At 43.8% G+C, this 19,632-nt stretch overlaps 1 protein-coding gene across 9 annotated transcripts in view; it reads left to right on the top strand.

The window, feature by feature from the left end:
* The window catches only part of LOC148112507 (uncharacterized), a 243,759-nt gene that overhangs the window by 82,664 nt on the left and 141,463 nt on the right, over positions 1 to 19,632 (top strand). For 5 of the 9 annotated variants that reach the window (XR_015729346.1, XR_015729345.1, XR_015729354.1 and 2 more), the window contains 2 exons: positions 1,873 to 2,017; positions 14,211 to 14,245. Coding sequence is in view for 4 of the 9 variants with exons in the window: in XM_087875696.1 (XP_087731822.1) it covers positions 10,383 to 10,519; positions 14,211 to 14,245 (172 nt within the window). In the remaining 5 variants the exon portion in view is untranslated. Of the gene's footprint in view, positions 1 to 1,872; positions 2,018 to 10,318; positions 10,520 to 14,210; positions 14,246 to 19,632 lie in introns of those variants that run through there. The other 4 variants (XM_087875696.1, XM_087875695.1, XM_087875694.1 and 1 more) reach the window with 1 other exon arrangement.

Genomic DNA, 19,632 nt, shown 5'->3' on the forward strand with positions numbered 1-19,632 from the left:
TGCAGATGATGGATTAGCCGCCATTATTTGCCAAGAAGATTATAAAGAGGAGAGGAAATGTCATGGGCACAGATAAATGGGCATGTCAATATTTGGGGCCAAGGCTGAAAGAAAGGGGGGAAAGTGATTTCGAATGACCTTAGATCAAATGAAAGTTCTCCTCTCCCCCACCTCCTTTTTTGCAAGTTACCAATGCAGCTGTCGAGGGTCTGAATGCTGGAGGGGGAAACGTGGTTGCTAAGACATCCCAAGTTGGTGGATTTGACTTTCGTTTTGAATTCAATAAGGTTATCTGTACTCGTAGCCCCTTTTAAGCTCTCGCAGGTCAAGGAATTCCTGGGTCAGTCACACAAGGCTCCAAAAGTAGGACTGTTTGCAAATACTGAAGTGCACACAGCGCAGAATATTTCAATAGCGATGCATTTTCCCCTCTTGAACCCCACGGGGCTGACCTTATCCTGAGAGGCGCTGCCTTTTAAGCGAGGCATTTCATTCTCCATTGTTTCTTCTTCTTTAAGCAGCTTAGAACATTTATTATTATTATTATTATTTTGTAAGACTGGGAACATTGAGCAATGCATCTTTGCCCTCCAGAGGTGATTCTTAGCTCACAATTTTGACCCTAAAATCCAACCACATCAAATCCGGTTTTCTGAATCATATCCTAAAATTGAATGATATCACGGCCACTTTCTTGGCTTCAGGCTGCTCTTTCATGATGCTTCTACTATGACCTTTAAAAGCATATTTCAGAATATGAGGCATAATTCTAACCACACTCCTTTAACAGATTAACAGAGTTGGAAGGGACCTTATAGGTCATCTAGTCCAACCCCCCGCTCAAGCAGGCGACCCTACACCATTTCTGACAAATGGCAGTCCAATCTTTTCTTGAAAGTCTCAAGTGATGAAGCTCCCACAACTTCTGAAGGCAGCTTCTGTTTCATTGGTTGATTGTTCTCACTGTCAGAAAGTTCCAGCTCATTTCTAGGTTGAATCTCTCCTTGGTCAGTTTCCATCCATTATTCCTTTTTCTGGCCTTCAGGTGCTTTGGAAAATAGTTTGACCCCCTCCTCTCTGTGGCAGCCCCTCAAATATTGGAAGACTACTATCCTGTCTCCCCTGGTCCTTCTCTTCACTAGACTAGCCAGGCCCAGTTCCTGTAACCGTTCTTCATATGTTTTAGTTTCCAGTCTCCTAATCATCCTGGTTGCTCTCCTCTGCACTTTTTCTAGAGTCTCAACATCTTTTTTATAGTGTGGTGACCAAAACTAGATGCAGTACTCTAGGTGTGGTCTTAAAAAGGTAAAGGTTCCCCTCGCACATATGTGCTAGTTGTTCCCGACTCTAGGGGGCGGTGCTCATCTCCGTTTCAAAGCTGAAGAGCCTGCGCTGTCTGAAGACGTCTCCGTGGTCATGTGGCCGGCATGACTCAATGCCAAAGGCGCACAGAATGCTGTTACCTTCCCACCAAAGGTGGTCCCTATTTTTCTACTTGCATTTTTTACGTGCTTTCGAACTGCTAGGTTGGCAGAAGCAGGGACAAGGAACGGGAGCTCACCCCGCTACACGGCACTAGGGATTCGAACCACTGAACTGCTGACCTTTCGATTGACAAGCTCAGCATCTTATCCACTGAGCCACCACGTCATTACTAGGGCTTTATAGAGTGGTATTAGTACCTCACTTGATCTTGATTGTATCCCTCTGTTAACTTAATGTTCCTAAAGGTTGGGCCAACTATATCTGACTTACTTAATGGTATCCAGCTAAACTTTTTTGAAATAGAATTTGGTTCAGGATTCCCCACAATTCAATTTTCCACCAAGGCTGTGATAATCTAACATTGCACCTCCTCTTCTCTCCTTCCAGGTGAATGGGAACCTAGGGGAGCTCTCTTTCTTATGAGTATGAAAATATAATATCATGGAAGAAAGCAAAGTTGGACCCAGCAAGATCCATGTATGACTAGCCCCCTTCAAGATGAGAAGAATCGGGACTACACATAGATTTACAGGTAAGATGGTTTATTGGTCATTCTTATAGACAACAATCTAGTCACCTAATGCACAAAATTGGTGCTAGAGAAGAGTCAACGGAATTCAAGAGGGGTTGGACTTAAATTGTTTGTGGGAATGTAATGATTCTAGGCTGATTACTCACCTGACTCCACCCCCAAGCTTTGCCTGGTCTTCTACTCTTCCCTTCTTTCAAGTGATCAAGTGAGTCATTGTTGCATCTCCTCCTTCTTCTCACCCAATACGATTCTAGCAATAGTGTGTACTAACAGCCCTCAGGTACCCTATAGTGAGATTGGAATTCCAGGTCATGTTCTGTCCCCGTCCCACACGCACACACACCAACAGACGTCCAAGAGTTAAAAACCAAACCAGCCGACAAAATCCTTTTCCTTATGATAACGGAACTTGGCAGCAACCTAGTGGCTGCCTGCCAAGAGTTTATTACTTATGAAGGGAAGAGATAACTTCTCTCCGCTTCTGGTACATCAAAGTAAAATGCTCAATAATTACAGAGTAAATCAAGTCCAAAGATAATCCAGCAAAGTCTATAGCAAAAGTCTGGCAATGCAGAATGGCGTGGAAGCTTTCAGCTTTGTTCGTCACAAGGCTTGACTGGCCACCACGCTCCCCTTTATACCCTGTGGGGTGTGGTCCAGTGACTCAGCCTAATCTCGGGCACGCCTTTTCTTCTGTTGCGCACGCTTATCTCTGCGACGCTGGCGTGGATCCAGCCAAGACTCATTACTCTCATCACTGTCCACCTGTGCCTGCATGGACATGCTTGGCCCCGGCCCTATCTCTTGCCCTTCGGTGGACACCGAAGGCATTGCCAAAGAGGAGGGTCCTGGAGAGGGAGGCCTTGCCAACTCCTCTCCTTCACTCTCAGAGTCCTCTCCTGCCGATGACACAGGCTCAGGTAACGGAGCCACAACAAAGGGGTTCTCTGCCCGGTTGCTGGGTGGGTGTGGCCATGATGGGCATGGCCTAGTCGGCCTCCTGTACCATGGCGGGGTGGTGGTGCATTTTTGCCCTCCCCTGGCTCCAGAGATTTTTCTCGAGCCTCCGGGAGGGTGAAACGGCCTCCCCAGGCTCCAGAGGCTCTCTGGAGGCTGGAAATGGGCCTGTTTCTGGCCTTCCTGAACTTCCAGTAGGCCCATTTTTTGCCCTCCCCGAGCTGCCCCGCACTTACCTGCATCCAAAGCAGACCGCGTAGGGACTCCTGGGAGGGGCAAGGTGGAGTGGGCGGGGACAGCCAGGAGTGGGATTTGGGGGTTCTCCAAACTGCACAGAATCTTAGCTAGAGGTTCTCCCGAACCCCTGCGAACCCCCAGCAGCCCCACCTTTACTTTATCATCATTACACCTCATACAATGAAATTAAATGCCATCTTCAGTGTACATTGTAACTATAAAAATAAAACACAAATACACATCCTTCACATTCTATGCAATTGAATTGAAAACCCCTGATGTTGCATTAATATTGCACTATACCGTAGAATTCAATATAGTTACTGCTCTGGGATAGAAGCTGTTTTTCAGCCTATTTGTCCTTGTTTGTATTGTCCTGTACCGTCTGCCAGATGGTAATAGTTCAAAAAAAAAAAAGGGGTGCCCAGGATGAGATGGATCTTTAAGAATGTTTTGAACTTTCTTAAGGCAGCAGGAGCTATAAAGCTCTTGCAAAGAGGGGAGAGGGCAACCAATAATCCTCCGGGCAATGGGACTGCCAAATTCCCTTTAGCATAGAAAGCACCACAAATTACCTTGATTTTTTTCTTTTCTTGTCTTAGACTTACCTCAACCATTCTTTGAGGTCATTAAACTGGCAAGGTAAACTCAGATCATTTCTTTCTTTCTTTTTTTTAATAAAAAGTTTTTTTTTATTTTAAACACATTAAAATAAACACAAAACACAAAACATACAACACTTATGTACATATCATTTTTCTGTTGTCATCAGCTCATTTAAGTTGATCCTTTCTTATTATTACATATATTCTAACTTTTTCATTAATCTGCTTAAACAATCGAACTTCCTTTTATATCGACTATACTATAGTTTGATCTGCAACACAATCTCCTTTTTTTCCCCTTTCCCTCTTTTTTCTTTTACTCCTTTTTTTCATTTTTCCTTTTCTCCCACCAATCATACCATCTGTGCCACACTCTACAATAATCTGTATCCTCTCTTTCATTAATTTCCTTTGTTAACTTGTCCGTCTCTGCGCATTCGAGGATTTTTTTTTAATTAAGTCCTCTTCAGTTGGTGGACATTCCTTCTTCCAATTCTGCGCATATATTATGCGAGCTGCTGTTAATATATGTAGTGTTAAATATTGTATATCTTTTGTATAATTTTCTATTGGAATCCCTAGTCAAAATTGCTCTGGCTCTCCCTTTATTGGTTCCTGTATTATCTCCTCTAGAAGCTTTTTAAGTTCCCTTTAGCATAGAAAGCACCGCAAATTACCTTGATTTTTTTTTTCTTTTCTTTTCTTACACTTATCTCAACTATTCTTTGAGGTCATTAAACTAGCAAGGTAAACTCAGATCATTTCAACCGAAGCAAACAATAGCTTCGCTGTTATCCGTGCCAGAAATGGAAGAGTTAGGACATCCTCGTGAAAGCTTGCTTTCAAACGGGTTGCTAGGCAGAGATGGACCAGGAGTTGGGGACACACCTGTAGAAGGCTAAAGACCAGCAATCTGCTTGGATGAAGGCGACTCTTGGCACAATTCCAGCATTGCCGAGCAAGGCATCTCAAAAAGTGGCTTTAAGTTAGATCTGTTGATTCCTCTTTGAGGAGACGATTATCCTTTTTTTTTTGCCTTCTGTTTTTGCATCCCGTGAAGTTGACCTGCTCTATTAAGAATTTTTTAAAAAAATTATATCAGAACTGAACTTCATGCTCTGGGCCATTGGCTTCAATGGGCAATAATAATATGGTAACAAGTAACACTCACATATTGATACTCTTCTTTCTATGAGTTGATTGTGTTCTATTTTATTGTTTAGTTATTTGTATGGTTCGTGTTCAGTGCAATACAATGTGATGCAGTGGAAGTGGCATGGAAGGGCTCTCAAATGAGTGATCAGTTGCCTAGGACTTTAATCTTTAAAAACTCTTCTTGATTCCTTAATTAGAAATATGCCTCAATGACTTTCTCATACTTACATGAGCCCAAACTTACTTACTTACTTACTTACTTACTTACTTACTTACTTACTTACTTACTTACTTACAGTCCGTCTGTCCTTCCTTCTTTCCTTCCTTCCTTCCTTCCTTCCTTCCTTCCTTCCTTCCTTCCTTCCTTCCTTCCTTCCTTCCTTCCTTCCTTCCTTCATGGCCTAATACTACTTACACCTATGTGGGACTCCAAGAAGAATTCTCTTAACATTCGTTGTCTGAAACAATAGCTTTCATCCCTCATGTATTTAAGCGAATCCACAAATTTACTTTTCCTTTTTTCCATTCCACAAGTTTTTCCCTTGGAATTTTTCTAATTCTCCTTGATTTTTCTCCTAACACAATTTCTACCTTTTGTCATCTTTGTGGTCCCTGGTGCTTTCGGAGTTTGGTTGCTTTTCTTATAGATGTTTCATTGTCAAACCAGGATCATCAGTGCTAGAAAGAAATGGGGTCTATGGGGAGGAGGAGGAGGAGGAGGAGGAGGAGGAGGAGGAGGAGGAGGAGGAGGGGGAGGACTGTGGGGTCCTTGGTGCTCTCTGAGCTTGTTTACTTTTCTTGTAGATGTTTCATTGCCAAACTAGGTAATCTCATCAGTGAATCTTTTTTTGCATGCAAGAGAAGTAAAAGGAGCCTTGGTGGAGCAGCGGACTAAAGTGCTGTTAAAGTAGCACTTAGCTGCCAGCTGCCTGCAAATACTGCGAGTTCAAATCTCACCAGGCTCAAGGTTGACTCAGCCTTCCATCCTTCCGAGGTAGGTAAAATGAGGACCCGGATTAGGGGGAGCAATAAACTGACTTTGGATAAAAAAAAAGAACACCGCTTGCGGGGGGGGGGGGGGGGGGGCAAAAGCCCTACTAAGCCGGTATATACAAAAGTATGAAGGCTATTGCTTAACTCATTGTAAGCCTCCCTGAGTCTCCGGAGAAGGGCGGCATATAAATCGAACCAAATAAATGAATGAATGAATGAATGAATGAATGAATGAATGAATGAATGAATCAATGAATGAATCAATGAATCAATGAATGAATCAATGAATAAGAACTTCCCCCTGGCTTTAAAGTAGAATTCATCCACCCATTTTTGGCAACAGGTTGCTTTCATAAACATCTACTGGCATGAGATTTTATCATTTTCTTCCTTTCAACAAAAACAAAACAAAAACTGAATCATTTGTGAGCTTCTTCCCATTTGAGTCAAGCGTGGCTCCTGGGTTAATCACCCGGTTACTCCATATAACATTTTTTTTCCCCCTTTCCGGAAATGATTCAGGCCACAGAGCTTTTTTTTTTTTCATCTCCATTCTCCACCCTTTTTACCCAGGAAGAAGGCTGAGAAAAGGTTCGGTTTTCCGTTCTCCCAGTCTGCCTGCGGATTTCATTTTACAACCTCGTCTGAGTCATCACTTGCACTTCACTTTGGAGCAACGTGACCGCATTCCATAGTGTGTGCAGTGAGGGTTGGGAGAGGCACAACGGAGGAGACAAATGTCTGTGCCCAGTTGGGGGGGACCAAGAAGGGAAACTGGGAGCGTTGCTACTCAACCTCAGTTGGGTGGGTGCCAACACTGTCATTTCCTCAGAAGGAAGGGAGGAAAGAGAAAGGACTATTATGGAGAGGTAATCAGAATGGAGCTGGAAGGGATTTTGGAGGTTTTCTAGCCCAACCCCCTTCTCAAGTAGGAGGCCCTAGACCGGGTGATCAGCAACCTGTGGCTCCAGAGCCGCATGCGGCTCGTTGGGCCCTCTGCTGTGACTCCCTGTCAAGTGATCCCACCATTGGCTGGCTGCGCCCATCGCCTTCCCCTTCCAGTCACTCCTCGCCTGGCCTGAGAAGGAAAGGGCGACGGCGGGGGATGGAGAAGTGGGCAGGGCAGAGACAGAGAGATACAGAGAGAGGGAGAGACAGAGAGATACAGAGAGAGGGAGAGACAGAGAGATGCAGAGAAGGAGGGGGAGGGAGGGAGGGAGGGAGAGAAGGATGCCCAAAGGGTTTTGTGGTTCCCAGTGTTTTTTAACAACCGGTTCTCTGCCCTAATGACCGGCTGGATAGGCATGGTTGGGGGGGTGGTCATGTGACTGGTGTCAGCATTCTGATGCTGCCATAAAAAGACGAGGCTTGACTTTTCACCTACTTATTTTCTCTGTAGATAATATCCCCTAGGAGATGGGATGGGGGGGGGAACATTCCTGTAGGGTGAGGTCAGAAACTGGGGAGACTGACTTGGAAGATGGCCAATGAGAAGAAGAGAATTGGGGAACGGAAAGGGAAGGGTTTGGGGGTCAGAGGGTTAGTATCGGCTATCTGTCAGTTTTCGATGTCATCTCAAATAAATTGCACTCCCAAACAATTAATCTTTGCTGAAATATTCCATTTCTTGAGTACGACGAAGTCAGGGCCAGATCTGTCGTACTCAATAAATGGAATATTTCAGCAAAGATTAATTGTTTGGGAGTGCAATTTATTTGAGATGACATCGAAACGTGACAACTGGTTGAAATGAGTGACGTCGAGTTGGCCACGCCCACCCAGGTTTTGTGGCTCCTGGTGTTTTCTTTTCTGTGGGAATCAGGTCCAAATGGCTCTTCGGCTATTTATTTATTTATTTATTTATTTATTTATTTATTTATTTATTTATTTATTTATTTATTTATTTACTGAATTTCTATACCACCCTTCTCCCGAAGGACTCAGGGCGGTGAACAGATTAAGATTTCATATACATATAATAATTTTTTTTATAAACAGTAAATAAACAGTAAATAATAAATTGAGTCAATTTAAGATTGCCGACCCCTGGTTTGAGCCAATCATCAGGAGACTGGTTTTTTTTTAAAAAAAATTTGATTTATATGCCACCCTTCTCCGGAGACTCAGGGCGGCTTACAATGCGCTAAGCGATAGCCTTCATACTTTTGTATATTTTATACAAAGTCAGCTTATTGCCCCCACAACTGGGTCCTCAATTTACCTACCTTAGAAAGGATGGAAGGCTGAGTCGACCTTGAGCCTTGGCGAGATTCGAACCTGCAGTAATTGCAGGCATCTGGTCTTAATAACCAGCTTAATAACAGGGTGCCTTAGACCACTGTACTACCAAGACTGTGAGATTTAGTTCCTCCTTAGGAACAAAAAGCCAGTAGGGTGACTTTCAGCCAAGCACCAGGAGATGGGTATTCTAGTCCCTCTTTAGGCATGAAAGCCAGCTGGGTGACTTTGGGCCAATCTCTCTCTCTCTCTCAGCCCAGCTTGCCTCACAGGGTTATTATTGTGGGGAAAATAGGAGGAAGAAAGTGTATTGGGTATGTTTGCCGCCTTGAGTTATTTATAAACATAAGAATAAAAGTGGGATAAAAATACATAAATGCAAATCAATAAATACACGAACAGGCGGCATAGAATTTAGAATCATTTAGAATAACAGAGTTGGAAGGGACCTTGGAGGTCTTCTAGTCCAACCCCCTGCTTAGGCAGGAAACCCTACACCACTTCAGACAAATGGTTATCCAACATCTTCTTAAAAACTTCCAGTGTTGGAGCATTCGCAACTTCTGGAGGCAAGTTGTCCCACTGATGAATTGTTCTAACTGTCAGGAAATTTCTCCTTAGTTCTAGGTTGCTTCTCTCCTTGATTCGTTTCCATTCATCATCGCTTCTTGTCCTGCTTCTTGTCAGGTGCTTTGGAGAATAGCTTGACTCCCTCTTCTTTGGGGCAGCCCCTGAGATATTGGAAGACTGCTATCATGTCTCCCCTAGTCCTTCTTTTCATTAAACTAGACATACCCACTTCCTGCAACCGTTCTTCATATGTTTTAGCCTCCAGTCCCCTAATCCTCTTTGTTGCTCTTCTCTGCACTTTTTCTAGAGTCTCCACATCTTTTTTACATCGTGGCAACCAAAACTGGATGCAGTATTCCAAGTGTGGCCTTACCAAGGCCTTATAAAGTGGTATTAACACTTCACGTGATCTCGATTCTATCCCTCTGTTGATGCAGCCTAGAACTGTGTTGGCTTTTTTGGCAGCTGCTGCACACGGCTGGCTCATATATAAATGGTTGTCCACTAGGACTCCAAGATCCCTCTCACAGTTACTACTATTGAGCAAAGTACCACCTATACCAGTGATGGTTAACTTTTTTGCCATCGCATACCAGGAATGGGGGGAGAGCAGGGGGTCACACGCACGCATGCCCACACCCATAATTCTATGCACCCTGCCCCCGTGCATATGCGCACAACACCCCCTCCCCCTGCTCCTGGCACGCGATAGCTTGGTGGCCCATTTTTCTCTTTCCCAGGCTCCAGAGCCTTTCTAGGAGTCTGGGGAGGGTGAAAACTGCCTTCCCCATCTCCCCGGAGGCCCTCCGGAGGCCAGAAATAGCCCATTTGCCAACTTCCAGTCCCACTGGAAGTTGGCAAATGGGCTGTTTTCAGACACCCAGAGGCCTCCGAGGGGGTGGGAAGGTCACTTTTGCCCTCCCCAGTTCCTAGAAAGGCTCTGGAGCCTGGGGAGAGAGAGAAGCGGGCCTTTCCCACCACTTCCCGAGGCCCTCTGGAGGCAGGAAACAACCTGCCTCTGGAGTGGGGCCTCTGGAGTGGGGCCAGAAGGCCCAAAAATCAGATGGCTGGCGCAGGCATGCGTTCCGGAGCTGAGCTCGCGTGCCCACTGATATGGCTACGCGTGCCATAGGTTTGCCATCACGGATCTATACTGTACCTGTGCATTTTCTTTTTCTTGCCTAAATGTAGAACCTTATTTTTTTTACTTTTTTTTTTTTTAGAGAAGAGTGGCACCTTTCAATCACGTCTGTGAGCTGCAAACTTCTCGATAAGGGTTGTGTGGCAGCCACTTTGCTTTGACAGATCTTACGAGAAAGCCCCACACCCACTTCATTCACGCTAACTAACTGTTTTCGTGCAGTCAGGTTGCGTGTTATGAATGAAGAAGGGCATGTTTTGGCTTGCCGATCAACTCACAAATATGTCGCTTGCTCATCGGGGAGGAAGGGGGGGGGGAGGAGATCTTTCTTCTCCTCTCCACCCCACCCCAAAAAGAGGGGAGCAACATTGATGATGACGGATGGTGATTGAAACCATATTCTTTGAAAGTGAAAGCCGGGAGAGTTGTGGGGGGGGCGGAGGAGGGTTGAGGAAGGAGGAAAAACTGCATGTACTGTTCCTTTAAAGTCCCAGCAAAGTTTTCTCCGGGCTTTGGGTCTGAGTCACGCCTTTCGGCAAATGTGGCAGGAAGTAAAACCACAGCCGGTTCTGGAACGAATTTTGAGGCAGCTGAATTGAGGTCTCGGTAGGTTTTCAGCATGCCAGTTTTCTTAAGGTGTCATTTACGTCTTGGAGAAAAGGTTATTGTGTCTTTGGAGAAGCTGGATTGCGAGGAGGAGTGGGGGAAAAAATGCGCAGGGCATCCCAAAAGTGTTTTTTCTTGTCGTCGTTGTTTTTTTCCCTTTGAAATCTTTTCCCTTCTCATCCAAGAAGCTTCTTCAGTTCTGCAGCGAGACTAGTTCAGGTAGTTCTCGACTTACAACGGTTCATTTTAGTGACCGTTCAAAGTTACGGCGGCACACTGAAAAAAGGGGACCGATGGCCATTTTTCGCACGATCGTTGCAGCCTCCCCGCGGTCACGTGATCAAAATTCAGTTGCATGACAACGGATTCATATTTATGATGACTGCAATGTCCCGGAGGTCATCTAATCGCAGCTTTTGCGACCTTCGGATAAGTCAAAGTCAACGGGGAAATCAGATTCACTGAACAATCGGGTTACTAATTTAACAACGGCGGTGATTCAACTTAACCACTGTGGCAAGAAAGATCGTAGAACGGGGCAAAACTCACTTAACAACGGTCTCACTTAGCGGCAGAAATTTTGGCCGCCATTGAGGTCATAAGACGAGGACTTCCTGTATATGCCGGAAAGTTGGAAAAATTCAACTTTACCTGGAATGGAGGAATGGATGGAATGTTGATGATGGAAGTTGCTGGAATGGCCAAATTGACTGCTTGAATTAGGGAGAGGGCATTGTCTAAGTTTGACGATGATTGGAAACCTCTTATCTCACACAGATGAGACGTTTGATTTTTTTATTTTTATTTTTATTTATTTTTATATGCCGCCCTTCTCCGGAGACTTAGGGCAGCTTACAATGCGTTAAGCAATAGCCTTCATACTTTTCTATATTTATACAAAGTCAGCTTATTGCCCCCACAATCCGGGTCCTCATTTTACCCACCTTGGAAAGGATGGAAGGCTGAGTCAACCTTGAGCCTTGGCGAGATTTGAACTCGCAGTAATTGCAGACAGCTGGATGTTAAATGCTGCCTTAGTAGGAGGCATTAGCTTCCTACACCACTCAGGCTCCTTTGATAAATAGGTAAATAGTTTGATAAATAGATAAATAGTTTGATAAATAAGTATTGACTTTTTTTTTTGTGGAAAACAGAAAAGGAATGAAGCCATATGGTTTGGAGGGTTAGAATAAAAATAATAGATTATAGAAAAAATGTAGGCAGTATTGTAACCATAAAGTAAGAGATTAGTTTATATTTTAACTTATAACTGCTGTGAAGGAAAATTGGAAGTAACTTCTTTATATATTTTTTTCATTTGAGTTCTTCACTCCTGTCCTTCCTTCCTTCCTTTCTTTCTTTCTTTCTTTCTTTCTTTCTTTCTTTCTTTCTTTCTTTCTTTCTTTCTTTCTTTCTCTTTCTTTCTTCCTTCCTTCCTTCCTTCCTTTCTTTCTTCCTTCCTTCCTTCCTTCCTTCCTTCCTTTCTCTCTCTGTCTCTCTCTCTTTCTCCTTCCTTCCTTCCTTTCTCTCTCTGTCTCTCTCTCTCTTTCTCCTTCCTTCCTTCCTTCCTGTCTCTCTCTCTCTCTTTCTCCTTCCTTCCTTCCTTCCTTCCTTCCTTCCTTCCTTCCTGTCTCTCTCTCTTTCTCCTTCCTTCCTTCCTTCCTTTCTTTCTGTCTTTCTCTGTTTCTCTGTTTCTCCTTCCTTCCTTTCTCTATCTCTGCCTCTGTCTCCTTCCTTCCTTCCTTCCTTCCTTCCTTCCTTCCTTCCTTCCTTCCTTCCTTCCTTCCTTTCTGTCTCTCTCTGTTTCTCCTTCCTTCCTTCCTTCCTTCCTTCCTTCCTTCCTTCCTTCCTTCCTTCCTTCCTTCCTTCCCTCCTTCCTCTATCTTTCTCTCTCTCTCTTCTCTTTTTTTCCATCCAAATATTGGTCCTTCTCAGTTTTTATCCTCCTTTCAAACTTTTAATCAACTTTGTATTTCAAAAATTATTCCAATCGAAAGGACAGGACATCCAAGAACCTACTGTACCATAGGTTGTGATTCATCCATGAACCATCTGACAAGGTCCACCATCAATCCAGTGAGTTGCTTCTCCCCTCCTCCCCCTCCCCCTCCCCCTCAGGAATTGAAAGCCAGGAAGAAAGAGCAAACCACAGACCATCTTCACCTCATAGGACATTTCTGTTTTTTCAAGTGATTTGATTTTTTTAAAAAAAATTCAGCTCTGGTTTTCTCCACATCCATCTTCTTCCTGCCAGGCTTCCTTTGTAGTTGCTTTCCCAGAACCACAAGGTTGCCTTAAACTTGGACAGAGTTGTTTTCAATTGCTGGGAAAGTGAAAGTCATTCTTAAGAATGTCAAAACCGCCTGCGAGATCCCACCAAAAGGTCAAACTGATGGCTTTAGGAAGTCTATGAAAAGAGCGGGGTTTGTTTTTTTGTATGTTACAACCTGGTTACAATCCTCAACTCTTTCTCAATAGGCCATCCTTCAGTTGTGTTGGACAACTCCCATCATCGTCAACCAGTTGCTATCCAATTAGAATTAGAAATCTCTGTCAATGATTTTCTCATATATACATGAACCCAAACTTCCTTCCTTCCTTCCTTCCTTCCTTCCTTCCTTCCTTCCATCCATCCATCGCCTAATACTACTACTTCCACCTATGTGGGATTCCAAAGAACTATCTTAACATTGGTTGTCCAAAGCAACATCTTCCATCCCTAATCTATTTAAGTAATATCCCTTAAGTAGATTAAGACACATTTACTTTTCTTTTTCCCATTCCACAACTTTCTCATTGGCCATCCTTCAGTTGTGTTGGACAGCTCCCATCATCCTCAGCCAGTTGCTATCCAAGACAGTTAGCAGGATCTAGTTGGGAAAAGGGACGTGGTGGCTCAGTGGCTAAGACACTGAGCTTGTTGATCAAAAGTTCAGCAGTTTGTTTTTTGTTTTTTTTTAAATTTGATTTATATGTTGCCCTTCTCCGGAGACTCAGGGCGGCTTACAATGCATTAAGCAATAACCTTCATACTTTTTGTATATTTATACAAAGTCAGCATATTGCCCCCACAAACTGGGTCCTCAATTTACCTACCTTAGAAAGGAAGGAAGGCTGAGTCAACCTTGAGCCTTGGCGAGATTCGAACTTACAGTAATTGCAGACAGCTGGTGTTAATCACAATGCTATCAGTCTGCTGAGCCACCAGGCCCTTCAGCGCAGTTGAACCGCAGTTTAGCGCCATGTAATGGGGTGAGCTCCCGTTACTTGTCCCAGCTTCTGCCAACCTAGCAGTTTGAAAGCACGTAAAAAATGCAAGTAGAAAAATAGGGACCACCTTTGGTGGGAAGGTAACAGCGTTCCGTGTGCCTTTGGTGTTGAGTCATGCCAGCCACATGACCATGGAGACGTCTTCGGACAGTGCTGGCTCTTTGGCTTTGAAACACCACCCCCTAGAGTCGGGAATGACTAGCACATATGTGCGAGGGGAATCTTTACCTTTAACTTTTAGTAGGGAAAAGCTACCCTCAACCAATTGTTGACTTTTCCTGAGCTTCATGTTCCTGGACAAGGTCGTCTCTGTGACACAAATGAATCCCTTTGAACATGTCTACGTCTTGGTTGACTCTCTTGTCTGAAATCATTTCGTTGTGAATACATGGATTGTGTTTCTCTCTTTTTTTCCCCCAAGGCGAAGAGTCAAGACAGCAGAGTTTGGCACAATCAGTAAGTACAATTTCTTTTTTCATCAGGGGTTACCAATGGAGATAAAGGCTGATTCTACCTGACCTATTGGATAACGAAGCAAGACATTCCTCTCAATTTACCGTCTTAGTGACTGGGGAGAATTTGAAAACCATCTGTCTGGACTTCCTTTGGGATGCCAGGTCCAAAAAGGTTTTGGTAAGGGATCTTACCAAAGGATGAGGCACTAAGCTAAGAGAATTAAGTATGTTTAGCCTAATGAACAGTACCGTACAGACTAACAGGACAGAACAACAGAATTGGAAGGGATCTTGGAGGTCTTCTAGTCCAACTTCCTGCTCAGGCAGGAAACCCTATATCATTTCAGACAAATTGTTGTCCAGTCTCTTCTTAAAAACTTCCAGTGTTGGAGCATCCACAAGTTCTGGAGGCAAGTCGTTCCACTAGTTAATCGTTCTCACTGTCAGGAATTTCTCCTTACTTCTAGATTGGGTCTCTCCTTGATTAGTTTTCATCCATTTTCCTGAACGCCATCACTCTGCTAAACAAATAATTCCCTCAACACTGTCAAACTATTTACTAAGTCAGCACTACTATTAATCTTCTCATCGTTCCCATCACCCATCTCCTCCCACTTAGGACTGTATGACTGTAACCTTGTTGCTGGTATCCTTAAGATTTATATTGATATTGTTTCCTGATTGCTTATTTGTAACCTATGACTATCATTAAGTGTTGTACCTTATGATTCTTGATGAATGTATCTTTTCTTTTATGTACACTGAGAGTGTATGCACCAAGACAAATTCCTTGTGTGTCCAATCACACTTGGCCAATAAAAAATTCTATTCTATTCTATTCTATTCTATTCTATTCTATTCTATTCTATTCTATTCTATTCTATTCTATTCTAGTCTAGTCTAGTCTAGTCTAGTCTAGTCTAGTCTAGTCTAGTCTAGTCTAGTCCAGTCCAGTCCAGTCCAGTCCAGTCCAGTCCACTCCACTCCACTCCACTCCACTCCACTCCACTCCACTCCACTCCACTCCACTCTACTCTACTCTACTCTACTCTACTCTACTCTACTCTACTCTACTCTATTCATTACTTCTTGTCCGGCCTTCAGGTTCTTTGGAGAATAGCATCTGAAGATACTTTGGAGAATAGCACCTGCAGAGAAAGCTTAGGGGAGACAGGATAGCACCTTCCATTGTTTGAAGGGCTGTCACATTGAAGACGGCGTCAAATTAATTCTCCATAGCACCTGGGGTCAGGACAAGAAGCAATGGGTAGAAGCTGGTCAGAAGGTGACTCAACCTGGAAATTAAGAGGATAGTAAGAACAACTAATCAGTGGAACATCTTGCCTCCATGTGTTATGGGTGCTCCATTGCTGGACAATCATTTGTATGGGATTTTTTAAAGGACTCCTGCTTGGGCTGGTGAGGCTGGACTAGAAGACTTCCAAAGTCCCTTCCATCCCTAGGATTCTATAAACTCCTTATCTTTCTTCTGGTGTCAAAATTTTATTCCCCCTGTTTTTTTTTTTTCTTTGCATGTTTTAAACTTTCCTGGGCCACAGCTGTTTGAATCATTCTTCCTTCCCACAGAATATTTGGAAACCATGAATGAGAACTTAACATAAAAGGGAAACAGGAAACCGAAGATCTTGCTTTCCACTGGAATTCTCCCCCTCCTCTTTTTCTCCTCCTCCAAATCATGCCTTGTCATTCATTCACGTAATTTCACTTTTCATTTCACGCAAAAGTTGGGTTTCCCTTGAGCTAGGGCACATCGGCGTAAGTTGAATATTAAGCATCCATCCCACTTCCTTGTAGTGCTTTATTTATTTATTTATTTATTGGTTCGATTTATATGCCGCCCTTCTCCGGAGACTCAGGGTGGCTTACGATGCGTTAAGCAATAGCCTTCATGCTTTTGTATATACCTGCTTAGTAGGGCTTTTGGCTCCCCCCCCCAAGCGGTGTTCTTTTTTATACAAAGTCAGCTTATTGCCCCCACAAACCGTGTCCTCATTTTACCTACCTCGGAAGGATGGAAGGCTGAGTCAACCTTGAGCCTGGTGAGATTTGAACTTGCAGTAATTGCAGGCAGCTGGTGTTATCTTAACAGTGCTTTAGTCTGCTGTGCCACCAAAGAATCCGTAAAGAATCTCAGAAGCTAGACATGGGATGGGGGGAAAATCTTATTTGGTAAAAGCAAGAATGCAGCCATGACTATGAGTTAGCTTTAATATTGGTAAGATTTCAAACTCCTGAGCCAGATCCGGGACACATAACCTGAATTCCCATGTATATTATATCCACGTAAGGGTCGTGGTGGCTCAGTGGCTAAGACGCTGAGCTTGTCGATCGAAGGTTGGCAGTTCGCCGGTTCGAATCCCTAGCACCACGTAATGGAGTGAACTCCCGTTACTTGTCCCAGCTTCTGCCAACCTAGCAGTTCGAAAGCATGTAAAAAAATGCAAGTAGAAAAATAGGGACCACCTTTGGTGGGAAGGTAACAGCGTTCTATGCGCCTTTCGTGTTTAGTCATGCCGGCCACATGACCACGGAGATGTCTTCGGACAGCGCTGTCTCTTCGGCTTTGAAACGGAGATGAGCACCGCCCTCTAGAGTCGGAAACGACTAGCATGTATGTGCGAGGAGAACCTTTACCTTATTATATCCATATTATTATGTAGCACCAATCACTTTGTGGGGAGCTGTTGAAATTGGAGAGAAAGGAGAAGTCCTTGGACAATTATCTATGAATTGGAAAGAAGGGGTACTAAGCAGTGGTGAAATTCAATTTTTTTTACTACCAGTTCTGTGGGCGTGGCTTGGTGGGTGTGGTGTGGCTTGTTGGGCGTGGCTTGTTTGGTGTGGCAGGGGAAGGATACTGCAAAATCCTCATTCCTATCCCACTCCAGGGGAAGGATACTGCAAAATCTCCATTCCCACCCCACTCCAGGGAAAGGATACTGCAAAATCTCCATTCCCTCCCCACTCCTGAGGGAAGTATACTGCAACATCTCCATTCCCACCCCACTCCTGAGGGAAGGGTACTGCAAAATCTCCATTCTCACCCCACTCTGGGACCAGCCAGAGGTGGTATTTGCTGGTTCTCCAAACTGTTCAAAATTTCCGCTACCAGTTCTCCAAAACCTGTCAGAACCTGCTGGATTTCACCCCTGGTACTAAGTCCTCCCAGAAACTTCAATGGAATCTCTTCTCCAAGAATCTGATGGTTGACTGGTTTGGGCGAACCGGTAGTGGTGGTGGTGGGAGGCTCCACCCATGCACCCAGACGTCATCACAGATGCTCTGTGCATGCACAGAAGTGCCGTGCACACGTGAAGCGAGTACACGGACACGCACGCTTCTGGTTGTGAACTGGTTGCAAAGGTAAGAGGAACCCACTACTGTGTACAACCATTTGAAGTGAATGTAGGGTTTCCTGCCTAAGCAGGGGGTTGGACTAGAAGAAGTGGTGTAGGGTTTCCTGCCTAAGCAGGGGGTTGGACTAGAAGACCTCCAAGGTCCCTTCCAACTCTGTTATTCTATTTTATATATACAGGTGAAACTCGAAAAATTAGAATATCGTGCAAAAGTTCATTTATTTCAGTAATGCAACTTAAAAGGTGAAACTAATATATGAGATAGACTCATTAAATGCAAAGCAAGATAGTTCAAGCCTTGATTTGGCATAATTGTGATGATTATGGCTTACAGCTCATGAAAACCCCAAATTCACCATCTCAGAAAATTAGAATATTGTGAAAAGGTTCAATATTCTAGGCTCACAGTGTCCCACTCTAATCAGCTAATTAAGCCGTAACACCTGCAAAGGGTTCCTGAGCCTTTAAATAGTCTCTCAGTCTGGTTCAGTAGGAATCACAATCATGGGAAAGACTGCTGACCTGACAGTTGTGCAGAAAACCATCATTGACACCCTCCACAAGGAGGGAAAGCCTCAAAAGGTAATTGCAAAAGAAGTTGGATGTTCCCAAAGTGCTGTATCAAAGCACATTAATAGAAAGTTATGTGGAAGGGAAAAGTGTGGAAGAAAAAGGTGCACAAGCAGCAGGGATGATCACAGCCTGGAGAGGATTGTCAGGAAAAGGCCATTCAAAAGTGTTGGGGACTTTCACAAGGAGTGGACAGAAGCTGGAGTCAGTGCGTCAAGAGCCACCACACACAGACGGATCCTGGACATGGGCTTCAAATGTCGTATTCCTCTTGTCAAGCCGCTCCTGAACAACAAACAACGTCAGAAGCGTCTTACCTGGGCTAAAGAAAAAAAGAACTGGTCTGTTGCTCAGTGGTCCAAAGTCCTCTTTTCTGATGAGTGCAACTTTTGCATCTCATTTGGAAACCAAGGACCCAGAGTCTGGAGGAAGAATGGAGAGGCACACACTGCAAGATGCTTGAAGTCCAGTGTGGAGTTTCCACAGTCTGTGTTGATTTGGGGAGCCATGTCATCTGCTGGTGTTGGTCCACTGTGCTTCATTAAGTCCAGGGTCAACGCAGCCGTCTACCAGGAAATTTTGGAGCACTTCATGCTTCCTTCCGCAGATGAGCTTTATGGGGATGCTGACTTCATTTTCCAGCAGAACTTGGCACCTGCCCACACTGCCAAAAGTACCAAAACCTGGTTCAATGACCATGGGATTACTGTGCTTGATTGGCCAGCAAACTCGCCTGACTTGAACCCCATAGAGAATCTATGGGGCATTGCCAAGAGAAAGATGAGAGACATGAGACCGAACAATGCAGAAGAGCTGAAGGCCGCTATTGAAGCATCCTGGTCTTCCATAACACCTCAGCAGTGCCACAGGCTGATAGCATCCATGCCACGCCGCATTGAGGCAGTAATTGATGCAAAAGGGGCCCAAACCAAGTACTGAGTACATATGCATGCTTATACTTTTCAGAGGTCCGATATTGTTCTATGTACAATCCTTGTTTTATTGATTTCATGTAATATTCTAATTTTCTGAGATTGTGAATTTGGGGTTTTCATGAGCTGTAAACCATAATCATCAAAATTATGCCAAATCAAGGCTTGAACTATCTCGCTTTGCATGTAATGAGTCTATCTCATATATTAGTTTCACCTTTTAAGTTGCATTACTGAAATAAATGAACTTTTGCACGATATTCTAATTTTTTGAGTTTCACCTGTATATGTGTGTGTGTGTGTGTATATATATATATATATATTGTAGTTTTTCTTTTCCATAACTCTAGTACATGGTCAAACAGACAGTGACATTTTTGTATACTTTGAGTTAACAATTTGTAATATATGCAATATATACATATTTGTACATTTAATCTCAAATCCTTAACTTCCTTGTGTATATTACCTATTTTTATTTCTATTGTCTATCCATCTATACCATTTTC

The sequence above is a fragment of the Pantherophis guttatus genome, chromosome 9 (assembly GCF_059756535.1).
Source record: "Pantherophis guttatus breed Tessera chromosome 9, ASM5975653v1, whole genome shotgun sequence".
Lineage (NCBI taxonomy): Eukaryota > Metazoa > Chordata > Lepidosauria > Squamata > Colubridae > Pantherophis > Pantherophis guttatus.